Below are 17,323 nucleotides of genomic sequence, written 5' to 3'. Positions count from 1 at the left end.
TTTGAATTAAATTAAAATATGTTTAACATGTCAAATATTGTTACGATATAACTAATTGTATGTTAGAGCATATAAATTTGAAAGCATATATTTTTTAAAACTCTTTCAGAGCAAAATAAGAGAAAAAAAATACTTTAGTATGATAAACTTGAATAACTTAATTCAATTAACTCGAAATTTAAAATTTTCCGGATTGAATCGAATTTAACCCATTTCTATTTTTTATTTATTAAATAGTGAATTAAGCTTGATATTAATTAAATTGACAAAGGAAGCGTGTAATGGGAGTTGGGCAGAAATGATGGATATTATCATTAGAGCTAAGCTAGGAGGCTTTAATTCAAAGCATCAACAACACACGTTAGTGGGACAATATGATTTCACGTTAACAGTAATGGAGGAAAAATATTGAAAAACTCGGGATAAAATCAAACAATTAAATCCCTCACACTGGCCCAACTATGTCAATCAACAATACAGCTTTGTTGGGCCTGTTTTCTTTTAACTACAAAACCAATCCGTTATTTAGATATATTAAAATTAAATAAAAGTATAATGAAAAATTCATTAATTAAATAATTAGCCTTTGAGTCATCACCATTTGAGAGAGAGCATGGGTGGTTACATAGGAATTCAACATTGATTTTTTTATGTCAAATTTACGACAACCCCTACCACTGTGATTGTATCTATTATTTTCGCTTTAAAATTATTGTTTAGATTAAAAATGGATTAGTGTTCCGATTTAAATAAAGAGAATAAACCGATTTTTGATTTAATCACTTGAAACTAGGGTTAAACAGGGAATTGGGAACCAGGAAAGTCAGTCTGTTTGATTTATTAGCCCATAAATTAATACTTTGGCCCAAAGCCATTATATAAGGCTCGGAAAGAATGGCCCAGTGGAAAACTCAAAACCTACCCTAAAACAATGAAGAAAAAAAAATATAAGGGTGTAAAAACTTAGAAAAAAAAACAAACAATTAAGCCTGTGTTTTCTTTCACTCATTTGAGTGCTTGAAATTTTATAATGTATTAAAAAGACCCTTAAATTTTTTTAAAAAAAGTAATTAACACCCTGCTTTTATTTTTGCTCTAAATTAGGTACTTGAACTTTCAAAATATATCAAAAAGGACTTCAAACTTTTTCAAAAAAGCAATTACTCCTTTTTTTTTGCACTCAATTGGATACTTGAACCACATCTAATATTTTTCAGGTAAAGTCACCACGTGTCGCAACCACAACGTGACATATGACAAAAGAATGATAAAAAATAAAAATCACTAAAAGTTATAAAATGATTAAATTTTAATAAAAATATTTAAATTTTATTAAAAGTTAGAAGAAAAAATTACCAAATTTATTAAAAATTGTAAAATTTTATAAAATTCGTAAAAAAATTATAATATATATAGAAATATAGAAAAAATTATAAAATTTTATAACGTCATAAAAAATTATAAAAAGGTAAAGAAATATAAAATTCGTAAAAAAAATTATCGTACTAAAAGAAGCATTTTATAATTTTTCTACAACTTTTATTGATTTTTATTTTTATCATTTTTCGCCACATGTCACACTATGTTGCGACACATAATGACTTTAACACAAAAAAAAAACTAAAGGTCATTAACTTTAACGGTCAACTGTTAAAGTTAATGGTTAAAGGGTCTTTTTGATACATTTTATAATTTTTATGATTTTTTTATGATTTTTTTTTAAATTTTAATAATTTTGATAACTTTTATTTATTTTTACTTTTTATAATTTTTTATCACATATCACGCCGTGGTTGTGACACGGGTGGCTTTAACTGGAAAAATTAGGGGCAGCAAACTTTAATGGTCAACTATTAAAGTTAATAATCAAATAGTCTTTTTGATGCATTTTAAAATTTAAGTACCTAATTGAGTACCAAAAAAAAAATCAGAGGCTTGATTGCTTTTTTTGAAAAATTTTGAGGGCTTTTTGATGTATTTTGAAAGTTTAAGTACCTAATTGACTGTAAAAAGGAAAAGCAATAGTTTAATTATTTTTTTAATTTAAAAACCTTTTACACCCTTAAAGAAAAAACTAAAATTCTTAAACTTATAATAGTAATGTCTTAATTTGGGTTTGATGAATAATGTAATAGACCCGTATTAAGTCAATACACCGAACCAAATAATGTATTGAATGGGGCCCACGGAAAAGGGGTGTAATGGCGGTGTAATGGCATGCAGATGCTTTAATTTTTTAATTCAATTTGAAATGTATAATTGATATTAAGGTTATTATTTATTTGTATTTATTATTTTCCATATCTTCATAAGCCTTTTTAGTTGGCACATATCAACCCATGGTTGCAAACAATCACAATTTTTTTTTCTTGAAAGATAGTAGTGGGAAATCCCAATACATTTATTGCGCGTGAAGGCATTTTCTGGAAACAACAATGCCTTTACAAGCACTTAAAAGTCATCCTAGTGATACTACTCCGATTGTCTTGATTAAACGAATCCAATATTTTTTACACAAGAAGAACAGTAACTCTTACATTACATATTTAGAGAGCAAAATCAAATTTCATACGATTGCATATATAATTTTATTATTTTTCCTGGATTGATGATTGGTGAATTGTTTTGGATCGAGATTAAATTATATATTTTTTAAAAGTTAAATATATAATTTTATTATTATATTAATAAATTTTTTATAATTTAAAAAAAAATTAAAATTTTCTAATTAAAAGTTTATAGATTTTAAATAGAATAAAATATAATATTTTACGTTGTAGGGCCCTCACCCCCCAACAATACTGTCTTTTTCCTTTTCTAGAAAAACGGTTGTGGTCTACAAGAATAAATGCATGACCTGAGACACATTTTAGTAGGGTGAAGTTAATCTTTCATTTTTATTCGAGGTCAGGAAGGTATTTATAAGGAAAAGTAGTCTCCAACATGGGACTCATTCATTGAGTTTAGGTGCAATTGTAGAGTGGCGGGTATCATTTTAAAGTATTATTGAATTTAATCTGAATAATTTACATGAATGAACTACTTAGATATGACAGATTAATGGGCGTCTTTAAGGAATCTTTTCAATATATATCTTGCAAATTATATAAACTTAAAGATATAATGCTTGAGCGAAAATATAAGATTCAAACTTCTTGAGCTAAATAAGAATAGGGTATGTCGCCATAGCTAGCGCAAAGGTGTAAAGATGCATATTTTCAACTAAGGTCTTTATGTTAATAATTCGTTCTAATTAGACAAGAAGGGGTTACATATTTTAAATATTATGTTTTTATTATTAACTTATATGGATTATAATACAAACTATAAATCTTCTAAAAGTTATATATTTATATTATTTTATTTTTACGTTTTCAATTTTAAAACATAAATATAATATATTTTAATTAGTACTAACAACTTAGGCATTTTACTCTATATATAAACTATTGATCCGATTAATAGGTACCTATAAATATCAAATATTATTTGAAAATTTTTATATTTAATATAATTAATATTTATTTTATAAATATAAAGCTAATATTCATTAATTAAAAATGTTCAAAAGTTAATTGGGGCACGCAACAAAAACGTGACACTTCAACTTGGGTAGCTAAAGTTTGAGTGGGACACGCAAGTTGCATCTGATAAATAAAAAATAATTAAAGACACGCAACTTACCGTGACTCCTTGAGTACGTGGCTGACCGTTAGCTGGGAATTTCAAATAAGGCGATTCGTGACAAATTATTAAGCTCTACTTACCCTTAATATAATTAATTGTTTATGCGGAACCACTCCTTAATTTAAATTCGAATTTCAAGCCAGCCCACAAAATGATTAGTGTAAAGCTCGATTGCGATTCGCTAACCTTCAAGGAACTATGCATAAGAAAAATAAAAAGGGTTTAATTCTGTAGCCAGTCCTTGATCTTTTATAAAGTTTGAAATTTAGTTTTCTTATTTAGAAGGTTGTAAATTTTATTGGGTTAAAATAAGTTTCTAATCCTTATACTCTTCATGTATTTGAAAATTAGTCACTCTATTTTTATGTCAAAGAATTTAGTCTATTTACTTTTCATATTTCAATTTTCAGGTCCAATTATTATTATTGTTAAAATTCTTCTATTAAATTTGTTAATGTGATATTTTGAAATAAAAGAATTACTTGATAATTGTGACTTGTGTAGAAAAAATATGTTGTAATGAATAGTATAGGGACTTAAAGCACATTTTAACCATTTAATTATTGCACTTGTACATCCAATTTGTTGTTACAAAATGCACGTGAAAACTTTCTAATTCTCATTGTGGAATTAAAATTATTATTAGTCAATGTTGAAAAATGGATTGGTGGTTAGCCATTAAATCACCCATTTAATCAGTTAAATTATCGATTAAAAAACATTACGGATTGAATGACAAATCTTATTATAAAGTCAAACCATTTTATAACAATGTATAAATATGTATTTTTAAAATTAATAATATATTTTAAACAAAAGCTGCTTTGAGTCCTCGACTTTATGTGCTTTTTTTCTAAAATTTTAATTTTCTTTCCTTACAATTTTTAGCCATACCAAACAATAAATGAGAAGATATTTTCTTTCAAAAAATGGTTTCATCCTCCTACCAACCATGCTAATGGAAATAAATATTTTTTCCATTTTTCCTACACTTTTGATTTTTCATCTATTTTTCCATCTTACCATCTAAAGCCAAATTATATAAAATAAATAAATTAAACTATTAATTTTAATTTGTGTAAATATGTTTTAATATAAACTAAAATAAAATTTTAATTAACACTATTATTATTCTAATAATAAAAAAATAAGTTCGAACACGTTTAAGCATATATTATTCTTTGATTTGAATTTTTAAAACTATAAAAGTAGTAATAATTACATACAAAAATAATTTCAAATTAGTGATGGACAAAATCGAGCTAAAACAATTTTGATTTTGATTAATTTTCAAATTTCCTTGAGTGGAATTAATTAAATCTTAAACTTGAACTAGCAAATGATGAACAAATAACTAAAAAAGGGTAGTGTCAGTGAAATCTTTTTACTTAAATATCATGCGGTTGTAAGTTACTTTCATTCCAATCCCCAAAGTTAAGTTCTTTTCCTTTTCGCCTTTCAATGGATGACAACTATTTATTCCTTCTCCCATGCCAATACAACAATGACAATACACTCATTTATGGCCATATCAAATATGCACCAATTTTTAATTGCAAAATATATTTTATTTTTATTTACAAGTTTTTCTATAGCTTTTTCTTTTCTCTAAATTATATATTATGGTGGGTTTAGGATTTTATTTTATTTACTATATATAAAACCTGATTATATAGTTTTAATTAAATCTTCTATATATTATCTTTTATATTTATTTCATCAATTTATTTGTAAAATATTCAAGTGGTTAAGATTAATACATTGTTTTAACTCTCTTTATTGTTCCTTTAAATGTAACGTGTGAATACTGAGTATTGACCTTTTAATTGTATATTATCAAATAAGATTTTTTTTTTGAGAAATGAGTTGTATATATTCATATGTATATTATAGAAGGGCTAATCATAGTATGGGAAAATGGATTTAGAGAGTTGGATTTAATGCGTTATTGTTGGAGACTCTCTTAGCGGGGGGTGCTGCTAATAGTAAGACGGTAGAGTTACGTCTTATCCATCAACTACTCTATCGAAATTAGAAAGTCCGAATTCGCCATATTCTTAGGCCTCAAAATGAAGTTGCCAATCACATGACCAAGATCACTAGTTTCAGTTATGCCAGCTTATGGTTGTTTTAAGACCCTCCCATTTCAATTCAGGGGTTGCTGCATGCTAACCGTGCTCATACGCCTAATGTTCTTTAATAGTGCTTTTCTAACTTTGTAATCGTTTTTATGCCGCTATTTATTACCAAAAAAATTAACTTATTATTTATCAAAGGTAAGCTACTAAATCACTTTTATTCTATTTAAAAGTTTAAATAATTTTTTAATATATACTTAATATTTAACAAATATTAGGTATAGTGGTAAGATGGATTACATTTTCAAAAGAGAATATAAATTCAAATTTTCAAGATGATATTATTGAAAAACAATCCCAAATCATAATCATGAATCCTACAACAAACATACAGTAGTGCAATCTAAATTGCTTTAAATAAGAAAATTTTATTTTAAAATGAAAATTTAATTACTTTATGCTCAGTTAAACATTTTTATAAAGTACTTTTATTAATAGAGGCATTTTCTTTTGTCTAGTTTAGAATAATACAGCGATTTGTCTATGAGAAAAATTATTGAGAAATATTTTTTAATTTCTTTCTTCAATTATCTGTATATTTGTCCACACTTTTTCAGTTTAAACCAAAAATTGATACGAAGAACAATACTTAGAGAAAATAATAAATATATCAAATTTTGTATGAAAATTTCGCTACGCTTTGACCTGATTGCGTTGAAAAATCAACACAAATTTTGATGCAACTAAATCACATTTTTAAATGGTCAAATGTTTGATGTATTTCATACCTAAATTTAATATTAACAAAACTTCAAAATCAACAAAAGTTTGATTTAACCCCAAAATCTTTTCGACATGTGTTTAAATTTTTATTATAATGAAATTTTATGGAATTTTAAAATTACTAATTAGAATAAAAAATCCCATGATGTGCTATTATAATAAAATCTTACATTATAAGTTACAGCAACAAGAACTAATTATTATAAAATTCGAATTGTGAAATTTCAAAAGCTAAATTATCATAATTTTGAATTAAAGGGAAAAATAATTGACCTAATAAAAATAAAAAGAATTGGAAGAAAAATCAAATGAACACACAAACTTGATTGAAATGTCAAATAAGCATAAATGTAATTGAAAAATATGTAGAAAATATAAAACATAAAACAAAAAATTTATCAAAACCACCGCAATTAAATTTATTAACTAGACCTAAATTCTATTGTAACTTTTTAAAAGTTTATTTTATGATGTAATAAATATTACTTTAAAAATATTTTTATATTTTGATACATTTAAAAATTATACACACGTGATAAAAATAATGAGATTTGAATCTAAAACATTAAAATCTTTATCATTTCAGTCAAAGTTACATTTAATTTTTATACCAATTTATTTTCATCCCTATTGCCAATATGATAAAATTTAGTGCATAATTGTTTCATTTGCATTTCTCAATAAAAGTTGCTTTCACCAAACAACATAAAAGATAATTTCTTTTCTTTTAAAGACTAAGGATCTGTTTTTTAAACTGAGTAATTAAATGAAAGTAATTACACTTTATTGCAATTATAAAGAATTCTATTTCATTAGACGTGTTTGGTGATATGAGTGTAATTACATGATAATTTTTTCGTCATGTTGTAGTTACATTATTGCATAATTTATACTTTTAAAAATGTTAATTACTATGATAAAATAATTTCTAAACAAGTGACAAAAATTAAAATAAAATCATCATATATATTATGTTTGTCTGAAATTTTAGTTGATAATATGATTACTAATAAAAATAGTAAAAATAAATAAACATCATATGCAATGTTCTAGTGCTTGTTGGGTTATTCCCTCTTTAATATTTAACATGTATTCCTTATCATCATATATTGGTCATTGATCGAGTTCGTCATCATCGTCTGAATTTGCACTCACATCATTAAAATTATCAATATTTATTTCTTCCATGTACTCTACGAAGTATGAATTGTCTCAATTCCCCCTTTGATTGAAGTTGTGAAATATGTAATATGCTAGTACGACCCAACCTTGAATTTTATGTTATACTAAGGTGGTGATGTTAATATGAGAAATGTTTTTTTGTAAACATTGTTCACGAGCTGCTTATAGCGTTATTGCATAACACTATTCTTTCAAATGATATCATACCCTATGGCATTGTGTAAGAAAATCTTTTTTATTTGCATCGTTGGTATCGACCTTATAATATTTAAGTTCACAATCCAAATAGTTTATAGTTTTAATTATAAAAAGTATATATAAACTTAATTTGTAGAAAGACTTATGCTAGGTTAAATCCCTTTTATGATATGTAAATTAAGTACAAAATAATATAAATTTTAATAAAAATGTTTTATAAATTTTTAAAATGTTCATAACACTTATTGTAAATAATATAATTTTGTCCATAATCTTAGAAAATTATTTTTATAAATAAGTTATAAACATTTTTATGAATAGATATATTATTTTTACAACACATAGCAATGATACATAAATAAGTTATGTCCATATTTAGCCATAATTTTTTATAAATAAATATATTATAACACTTTTATAAAAAAAGTATCAACTTTAGAAAATTTTAGGATTTAAATAATATAATTTTTGTTATAATTTAATAAAATACACAAATTATTTTTATAATATATATTTTAAAATTTATAATATAAGAATTTTTCCATAACCATCCAAAGTAGTAATATCTATTTGCTTATAATATAATTTTATAATTTATATAAAATATTTTTTAAAAGGGTGAGTGTTTACTTTTTTTTTTTTGTTCCACAAGCAATTTAAAAAAAATTGACATGTCTCTTTTTTTACTATACTATTGTAGGACACTTGTCAACTCCCTACACCTGCTTGTGGAGTCTAAAAACTCCACTAGTGTTGTACTAAATAATTTTATTTTTTAAAATTAGATTTGAGTATAATTATCTATGTAATTACTTCGATTTTCACACTCTCTCCCAAAAATCAGAAAATATAATTAGAGTGTTCCAATTACACCTAATTTATTGTGACCCATAATTACGATAGTTACCCAAATATATTATTTTATGTAATTATAAATAATTATATTTAAATCCTTGAGTTTGTGAAAAATAATATAAATAATACATGGAATTAAAAATAACTCTTAATTTAAAGAAAATAAACATAATTATCTAAAAAATATAACTCAGTAAAAAACCTCTCAATAAATAAACGTATAAAAGATTTAAACCTTTTGAAAAAAGAAAAGAAAAATTGAAACCTTAAATTTATTCATAAAATATGTTAGAAAAACAATTTGAAAAAAATCAAAAGTTGATGGCCAAATAAGACTAAAAATACAAGTAGGATCATTTTGACAAAACATGCCAACATTAATGGTCAAATTTATCATTAAACCTTAAAAAGAAACATCCAGTCAGACTCAAATTATATTTATCCTATCGTTCAATTTTCTCTTTAAAGCTTCATAGGTTTAATTTTCTGTTTATTTATTTATCAATTTCCACCTTTTATCATTTGATTGATGACACCTATCTATATTCCCACCTCGCATGTGAATCCAATAATAATGCATAACAAGTCAAAAAATTAACAACTCCTATTTCTTTCTATAAACAGCCATATATGATATGTTCAATATTAAATTTCATATATACCATATTAAGCTTTATTACCTTATTAATTTTACCATCTCTTAGAAAAAATACCATTACAACTTAATTAATAATCAATTAAATGTTATCACACTGAGCGAATGAAATTACTATTAAAATAATATTTACAAAAAGTTTAACAATTAAATTATAAATGAAAATAAAGTATTTGTGCTTAAAAAAGAAAGAACTAAACTATTTATGAATAATCTCTTCTTAGACAAAAATAACAAAAAGACAAAATGCCTTAATATTGGTATTTATTAGTTTAATTAAAAATTATTTTAAAGTAATAGAATTGATTTGTAAATTATAATTATATTTTTAATTACTAATATAAAATTGATTATTATTAAAAAATATAAAGAAAGAAAACCATTAAGCATGGATGGTACATGTGGTGTTGATTTACAAGTAAAGAATCGGGTGCGTCAATTTTTATTTATGTGAATATTGTTTGAAGTACTTTTTTTTTATCTTAATCCCAATCCAATCATATAGGATTTTGTCAGTTCAACTCTTTTTTCATTTTTTTTTTTGGTTGTATTGCTTCATTTCTGGATTTTGGCCTCTCCTTTTCTCTGCAAAGTACAACAATTAAACCCTGCTCTCAGGATTCACTGAACAAATCTGTGTTTCTTTTCCACCCGTCAAGGACTAGGAAAAGAAAGGGTATGTTTTTATCCCCCTCTCTTTTCTTTATGTTTTCTGTGTTAGTATCTCATGTATGATGAGCTTTTTTTGAAAGCCCAGATATGAGAAATGACTCGGGTGTTTCTTTTGGGGATTGGGTTTTGAAAATTGAGTTCTGGAATGAGTATATATATATATATTACCATTTTCATGATTGGAGTGCAGGTAAAATAAGAAAAGAGAAGTGTTTGTTAAATAATAGTGATGGACCAAGAAAATAAAGTAGCGAATGAGGAAGGTGATATTGAATGCTACTACGGGAAGGACATGGAGGATAGGATCTATAGTCAACCCCTGTTGACTAAGAGATACAACACCACCTCCCAGATCGCTATTGTGGGTGCCAATGCTTGTCCCGTTGAGAGCCTTGATTATGAGTAAGCTCTAAGTCCTCAGCTTTATGATCTAAGCGCTGTAGTATCTCTCTTGCTATACGCGCTCGGATTGTGTTTCTTTGTTGCTTTTTTTTTTTTTTTGTAATCAACGGTCAGCTATGCTAATAGTGATGCAATCTGTTGTAAGAGAGTGACATGCTTTGATTTATAGCAGCCTCAAGTACCGTGATGAAAAGATCAACTATGATTGTTGTCTTTGCTACTTGTTCAATTGTGTGTGTGTGTTTATGTGTTGGTATTGATTGCTACTACTCCAGACATTAATATTCTTAAAAAATGTGTAATTACTACTTTTTTATGGATTAGTTATGTTTAAATTGTTGTTGAATAATTAGTCTTAGCTACCAACCTTTGTTTTATATATATATATTTGTTTGAACAGGATTATAGAAAATGAATTATTCAAGCAGGATTGGAGATCAAGGAGGACGATCCAAATATTTCAGTATGTTCTGCTTAAATGGGCATTTGCACTGATTATAGGCCTCGGCACTGGACTTGTTGGGATCTTTAACAATATAGCAGTTGAGAATATTTCTGGGTTCAAGCTGCTAATGACCACGAAACTCATGCTCGAGCACAAGTAAGCCAGCTTTACTATTGGTGCAACTTCTAAATTTTTCTAAGTTATAAGCCTTGATTCCTTAGCCATTTTTGTGAATTGCTTATGCTATCTTGTAATTTTGTTCTGCTTTCTCGCTTTCTGGGGAATACAGATCATTGATCCATTCACAGCCCGTAATGCTTTCTACTTGGACAATTAGAGTCTTTACATTTTTCTGTCAGGCAAATTTAGATCTGCAAATGACCAAAGTGATCCAAAACTACTCCTTAACTTCTAGTTTTGCATATTTTGGTTTTTCTTGCACATCACCACCTTGCATATGTATGATGACATCCTCATATGTTCTTAAATATCAGAAAATGCTAAACTTGTTATTATTTGACCACTGGAACTGCCTTGAATATGTATGATGAAATCTTCATATGGTCTTGAAACCTCTAATTAGATGTTAGTAGTTTTTACTTTTTCCAGTTTATAGTTAAACCACCGGACTAGTTTAGTTATTTATCAGTGTTCTAAAGCTCAACATATTTCGGTTTTTCATGTAAGTCAAATTTCGAAAATATTTGTGGTTCTATCATTGGAAGAGGATAATTGAACATCATCTTTAAGATTGAAAAAGAAGAGGAAAAAGGGGGAAAAAGTTTCCTCCATATAACAAGACTAAGAAGAATTAATGGACTTCATGAATGCTTTTTCTTTCAAGGCAGGCATTTCATGTACATTGTTGATATATATAAGATACGAGAGAATCTAGCTAATATTGTGGCACTATCAAAATTATTTGGTTTTGAGATAATGGGCATCAGGAATGGTTGGTCATTAGCAGAGATTGGTGGTTAAAGGTAATTACAAATTGGTTTCATAATTTCATTGATGGTTCATGTTAAAGTGGTTATCAGCTGGAGTAAGAATGGGTTTAGCAGCCACTACAGCACTAGTGCTGATGCATGTGCTTGAAGATCTGGCTGTAAGTAGTTTCAATGATGGAAAACTAGTTGGGATGTAGTAGTTGAAAATGGATTTAGCCAAACATAGAATAGCATGGTTGCTTCGCATGTCCACTATTTTCTAATTTTCTTCTTGACTACAAATTCATAAATTGCATAATAATATTTAATTTCTAGCAATTATTTCAGATTGATCTGCATTTTTATATTTTCAAGTGTGATCAACTTATTGAAAACTTACAGTTTGATCATTTTAGTACGGGTCTAATGTGGTTAGTGTTAGACTTTTAGGTGGGATTTACTTGACAGTCCCACATGATAACTAAGACATATAATGATCCAGTGCAGATACTACAAGGCTTTTGCAGCTTTAGCTAGTTGCAATTTAGCTCTGGCAGCAGCAGCTGCAGCTCTTTGTGCTTATATTGCTCCAGCAGCAGCAGGTTCTGGTATTCCTGAAGTGAAAGCCTATCTCAATGGCGTGGATGCTCATTCGATACTGGCTCCAAGTACTCTCTTTGTAAAGGTGAATGGCATTGGTAGTTTAAACAATATTTAGCAAGCTTCTTTTGCCTTTTATCTTTACCATTGCCTCCTGTGCTTTTGATACTGGTTTGCAACTTTTGTATATACCAATGACTACTGAATTGTTTACTACTCATGTGAACATAGTCTTGGATTGCAGGGACACACATCTTTAATATTTATGTTTATTGATTGAAGTTGAACCTGTTTTCTGTATGTTCTTTTAATATAATTTCATTTCTTATTGCATATCTGGCAGATTTTTGGTTCGATTCTTTGTGTATCTGCTGGATTTGTTGTTGGCAAAGAAGGGCCTATGGTTCATACAGGTGCTTGCATAGCTTCTTTAATTGGACAAGGAGGTTCGCGAAAATACCATTTGACTTGGAGATGGCTTAGATATTTCAAAAATGATCGTGATAGGCGGGACCTGATAACTTGTGGAGCTGCTGCTGGTGTGGCTTCCGCCTTTCGTGCTCCAGTTGGCGGTGTACTCTTTGCCCTTGAAGAGGCAGCATCATGGTAACCCCTATTTCTCTGACAAATGAGTATTTTTTGTTACAGCTTCTCCTCTCTTTTCCCTTGTTTTCTCTTGCAGACTCTCATAATGCTGGTAGATTTTTACATATGGCATGAAAGATAATTAATAACATTACTGAGAAGATTGTTTTCCGTGCTATTCATGCTGTGTAACTTTTTCTAGTTTTATTTATTCAACTTGCAAGACTTCAAACACTTGATATCTCTACTAAATGAAGCAGTCATTCTGCATAATTGTTTGGAAGCCTGGTATTAGATTGCATGTTTACATAGAAAATCAGAAGTGTGTGAATCACAATGATCGACTGAAATGTTACTTGAATATTTAGTGATTTCATTCTTATTTCTTGATGCTTAGTTGAACACGTTGCATTTCATGTTGAGTACATTATATACATGTCCTATCATGATGTGTGTTTTTCCTTTTCTTATCCATAGGTGGAGGAGTGCACTTCTTTGGAGAACCTTTTTCACAACAGCAGTAGTTGCTATAGTTTTGAGAGCTTTCATACAGTTATGCTCTACTGGAACTTGTGGTTTGTTTGGGGAAGGAGGACTAATTATGTATGATGTCAGTGCGGCCAAAGTGGCATATAGCGTGCCAGATATTCTTGCTGTGATACTTCTAGGAGTTATTGGAGGCATTTTTGGAAGCTTATATAACTATCTTGTGGATAAGGTCCTTCGCACTTACAGCATCATTAATGAGTATGTACTGCAATCAATCTATCATAGTTCCTGGTGTACTCAAGCATAAGTAGTTTGATAATACTATTATTATCAGTAACATGACAACATCAATAATATATGCTTACTAGTAATAACTAGTTTGCTTCTCTTCTAATTTAAAAAAAAAAAAAAAAAAAAGGCAAATTTCTGTTGTCCCTCATGTGACAGCCCTATACTATTTAATTTGATTAAAACACTGGTAAAGGTTCTACAGTAGCAGTTTCTAGTGAATAAAAATTTACCTTTGTGCTACATTTGATGAATCCTATAGCCTAAGTTGTTCACCTGTTTGCAGAAAAGGACCTGCTGTTAAGATCCTACTTGTTGTCACCATCTCCCTGTTAACATCAATCTGTTCCTATGGATTGCCATGGTTTGCTACATGCATCCCTTGCCCCATTGACACGACTGAAAGCTGCCCCAACACTGATCTATCTGGAAACTATAAAAGCTTTCAATGTCCACCAAATCATTACAATGATCTGGCCTCCCTCTTTCTAAATACTAATGATGATGCTATCCGTAACCTATTGAGTACCAGTACTACGAAAGAATTTCATATCTCCTCCCTTTTCATTTTCTTCATTGCTATTTACTGCCTTGGTGTTATCACTTATGGGATAGCTATACCCTCTGGGCTCTTCATTCCTGTCATATTGGCTGGAGCTGGCTATGGCCGCCTTATTGGTAGACTATTTGATCCGATCACTAAACTCGATGTTGGTCTGTTTGCCCTCCTTGGGGCAGCTTCTTTTCTTGGTGGCACTATGAGAATGACAGTTTCCTTGTGTGTTATACTGCTTGAGCTCACTAATGATCTGTTGCTGCTTCCACTTGTCATGCTGGTTCTCCTTATCTCGAAAACTGTGGGTGATATGTTCAACCATGGGGTCTATGACCAAATAGTAAAACTAAAAGGATTGCCATACATGGAGGCTCATGCAGAACCGTACATGAAACATTTAGTTGCTCGAGATGTTGTTTCTGGTCCTTTAATCACCTTTTCTGGTGTTGAGAAGGTCGGAAACATATTACATGCTTTGAAAACTACAGGGCATAATGGGTTCCCTGTTATTGATGAACCACCTTTTGCAGATGCTCCGGAGTTGTGTGGGCTTGTTCTAAGGTCTCATTTACTTGTTTTACTTAAAGGAAAGATATTTTCAAGGGATAGGGTACTTTCAGGAGATGAGGTAGTACATAGAATCTCCAAATTTGACTTCGCCAAGGCAGGGTCAGGAAAGGGAGTCAAACTAGAGGATCTTGATATCAAAGACGAGGAAATGGACATGTATGTTGATCTCCATCCAATCACCAATACATCACCGTACACAGTGGTTGAGACCATGTCACTTGCCAAAGCTGCAGTTCTCTTCCGTCAGCTAGGTCTCCGGCACATGTGTGTGGTACCAAAGAGTCAGGGGGTAAGTCTCTCTTGCTCTCTATATGTTTTTGGTGCATGTCAGCATTTTTGCTTCAAATAATACATTTTGGTAAGAATGAAAAGCTTCCTTCGTGGAATTCGGAGTGTCAACAACTAGAACTAGTTAGTTAGCCAATTTTACCTCTTATATATATATACATGCAGGCAATTTCGTCTTAACTTTCCGCTATTTATCTGATAAATGCAGAGGCCTCCAATTGTTGGAATTCTGACCCGGCACGACTTCCTGCCGGAGCATATATTGGGACTGTACCCTCACATCAGGCTTCGGAAATGAGGATTAATGAGCTATGGTTGGTGTATGTTTGGTTCCTATGTAAGATGGCATCCATGGCCATTATGGAACTTGTTGAAGAGACATTCTGTGGATATTTTTCAGAGAGACATGCATTAAGCCCGAACACTTCCCCCCTCTTAAAAAAGTGTTTATTTATATTATCTTCATTTCTTCTCCCCTGTTTGAGCATGTGTGGTTTATACATACTACAGAGTTTTGTGGCAGCAATTAAACTAAGTTGCCTTGAAATTTGTTGATACAGAATGTACAAAACGAAGGAGGGGTTGGAATAAATAGGCTGTTTTTTTTTAATCTCTTTTGATAAGATTTATTTATTTTGGAATATGTTCGAAAGATACACCGTTCTACAAACATTTATCCATGGAGTTTAACAAGTTTTAGTGTCGGTGAAGAGGATAATTTTTAATGTATAATCGATGTTATATTAATCTAAACTTTTAGAATTTTCAAACAATCGAACTTTATGCAACATTGGAGTTGGGCTTCAGAATTGATCTGTTAGGTGTATTTGTTGTGCTTTTCTCTTCTGTTTTTGCAAGAAAATGCATTGGATCATTATTAATATTAAATTCTAAAGAGGTACTAATGACTTAATATAAAATATACTATGCACCAAAAATATATAAAATATATTGAATCAAGTTTTAAAAGTTTTATGAATATACTTAACACAAACATAGTTGGGAAAAGATTAAAATTATTATCTTTTAAAATATTTTTACATAAATTAATAAATTTGAACTAAAACTTTATTTAGAATGTACCATAATTTAGTAATTTTAGTGAGGTCTTGAAAATCTATAATTACAAGTATCCTTATTTGATTTACTTTTTGAAAGTAGTTTTATTTAGCTTGTGAGAACTTTGAAATCCCAAGTTCCAGTTTTATCAAGTGAGTTTTCATTCCAAATTTTATTGATATAGGTATTTAAATGTGTATTATTTATATTTGTAATTGTATATTAGTTATATCTAGAATTTAAAAAAGAAGGATTAACTCCTTATTTATTTGTGTCTTGACTTGAATACCGCGGTGATTAAAACTCTTATCAAACACTTGTTTGACACGGGTTCAAACCATGTTATTCCCATCCTGTATCCCTAATATTATATAAAAACACTCCTTATTTATTGGTCAAATAAATAAAATATTCTCAACAATTTTGACGCAAGCAAATTTGTTTCTTTTTTTTTTTACAACTCACGTATCACTCTGCAAATTATTGTGGACGCACATTACAACATACAATATATATGCAATTCGATCTCATACAAATTTTTTTGAGTCGGACCAATGCTGAACCGATCAAGTGATCAATTTGTCAGTCCGACCTTTCCAATTAAAAATTATTTAAAAAAAACTCAATTCAATTATAGGTTCAACCAATTTTTTAGCCGGTTTATTCGATCCGTACCGGTTCGCTATTCAACCAATCCAATTTGATTCAAACATCAATCACATCCTGGGTTTCTAATATGTAAAATTTTTTTATTTATACAATTTCTAGAACTACTTATACGTAGTAATTTTATTCCACACTTAAATAGAAAGATAAGTGTATTCGAATTAATATATTTCTGTATTGATTACAATATTAATGTCAACTGTGCTAAAACTTAGTCTACTTATTATTATGTAAGCATATATATATATATATATATATGTATAGATATAAAATATGATTTGATGATAATAAAGTTAGATATAAAAAAAATGGAGAAGCTGGAAAAGATGAATAGAA

At 28.9% G+C, this 17,323-nt stretch overlaps 1 protein-coding gene across 1 annotated transcript; it reads left to right on the top strand.

Annotated features, from left to right (window-relative positions):
- Window positions 1–9,913: 9,913 nt before the first annotated feature.
- On the top strand, window positions 9,914–15,872 carry LOC105802345 (chloride channel protein CLC-c). Its single transcript, XM_012633930.2, has 8 exons — window positions 9,914–10,114; window positions 10,301–10,512; window positions 10,913–11,113; window positions 12,394–12,571; window positions 12,830–13,092; window positions 13,549–13,818; window positions 14,135–15,263; window positions 15,471–15,872. The coding sequence occupies exons 2-8, from the start codon at window positions 10,340–10,342 to the stop codon at window positions 15,558–15,560; spliced, it is 2,304 nt and encodes a 767-aa protein (XP_012489384.1). The 5' UTR covers window positions 9,914–10,114; window positions 10,301–10,339; the 3' UTR covers window positions 15,561–15,872.
- The last annotated feature ends 1,451 nt before the right edge of the window (window positions 15,873–17,323 follow it).

The sequence above is a fragment of the Gossypium raimondii genome, chromosome 11 (genome assembly GCF_025698545.1).
Source record: "Gossypium raimondii isolate GPD5lz chromosome 11, ASM2569854v1, whole genome shotgun sequence".
NCBI classification, from domain to species: Eukaryota; Viridiplantae; Streptophyta; class Magnoliopsida; order Malvales; family Malvaceae; genus Gossypium; species Gossypium raimondii.
This window is presented reverse-complemented; position numbering and strand designations above follow the sequence as displayed.

What these genes read in the sequence shown, in the direction of transcription:
- LOC105802345 (XM_012633930.2), top strand. Translation starts at nt 10,340, where the DNA reads ATGGACCAAGAAAATAAAGTAGCGAATGAGGAAGGTGATATTGAATGC. An exon ending in ACTTACAGCATCATTAATGA is followed by an intron (nt 13,819 to 14,134) that starts GTATGTACTGCA and finishes ACCTGTTTGCAG; the next exon opens with AAAAGGACCTGCTGTTAAGA. An exon ending in TGGTACCAAAGAGTCAGGGG is followed by an intron (nt 15,264 to 15,470) that starts GTAAGTCTCTCT and finishes TGATAAATGCAG; the next exon opens with AGGCCTCCAATTGTTGGAAT.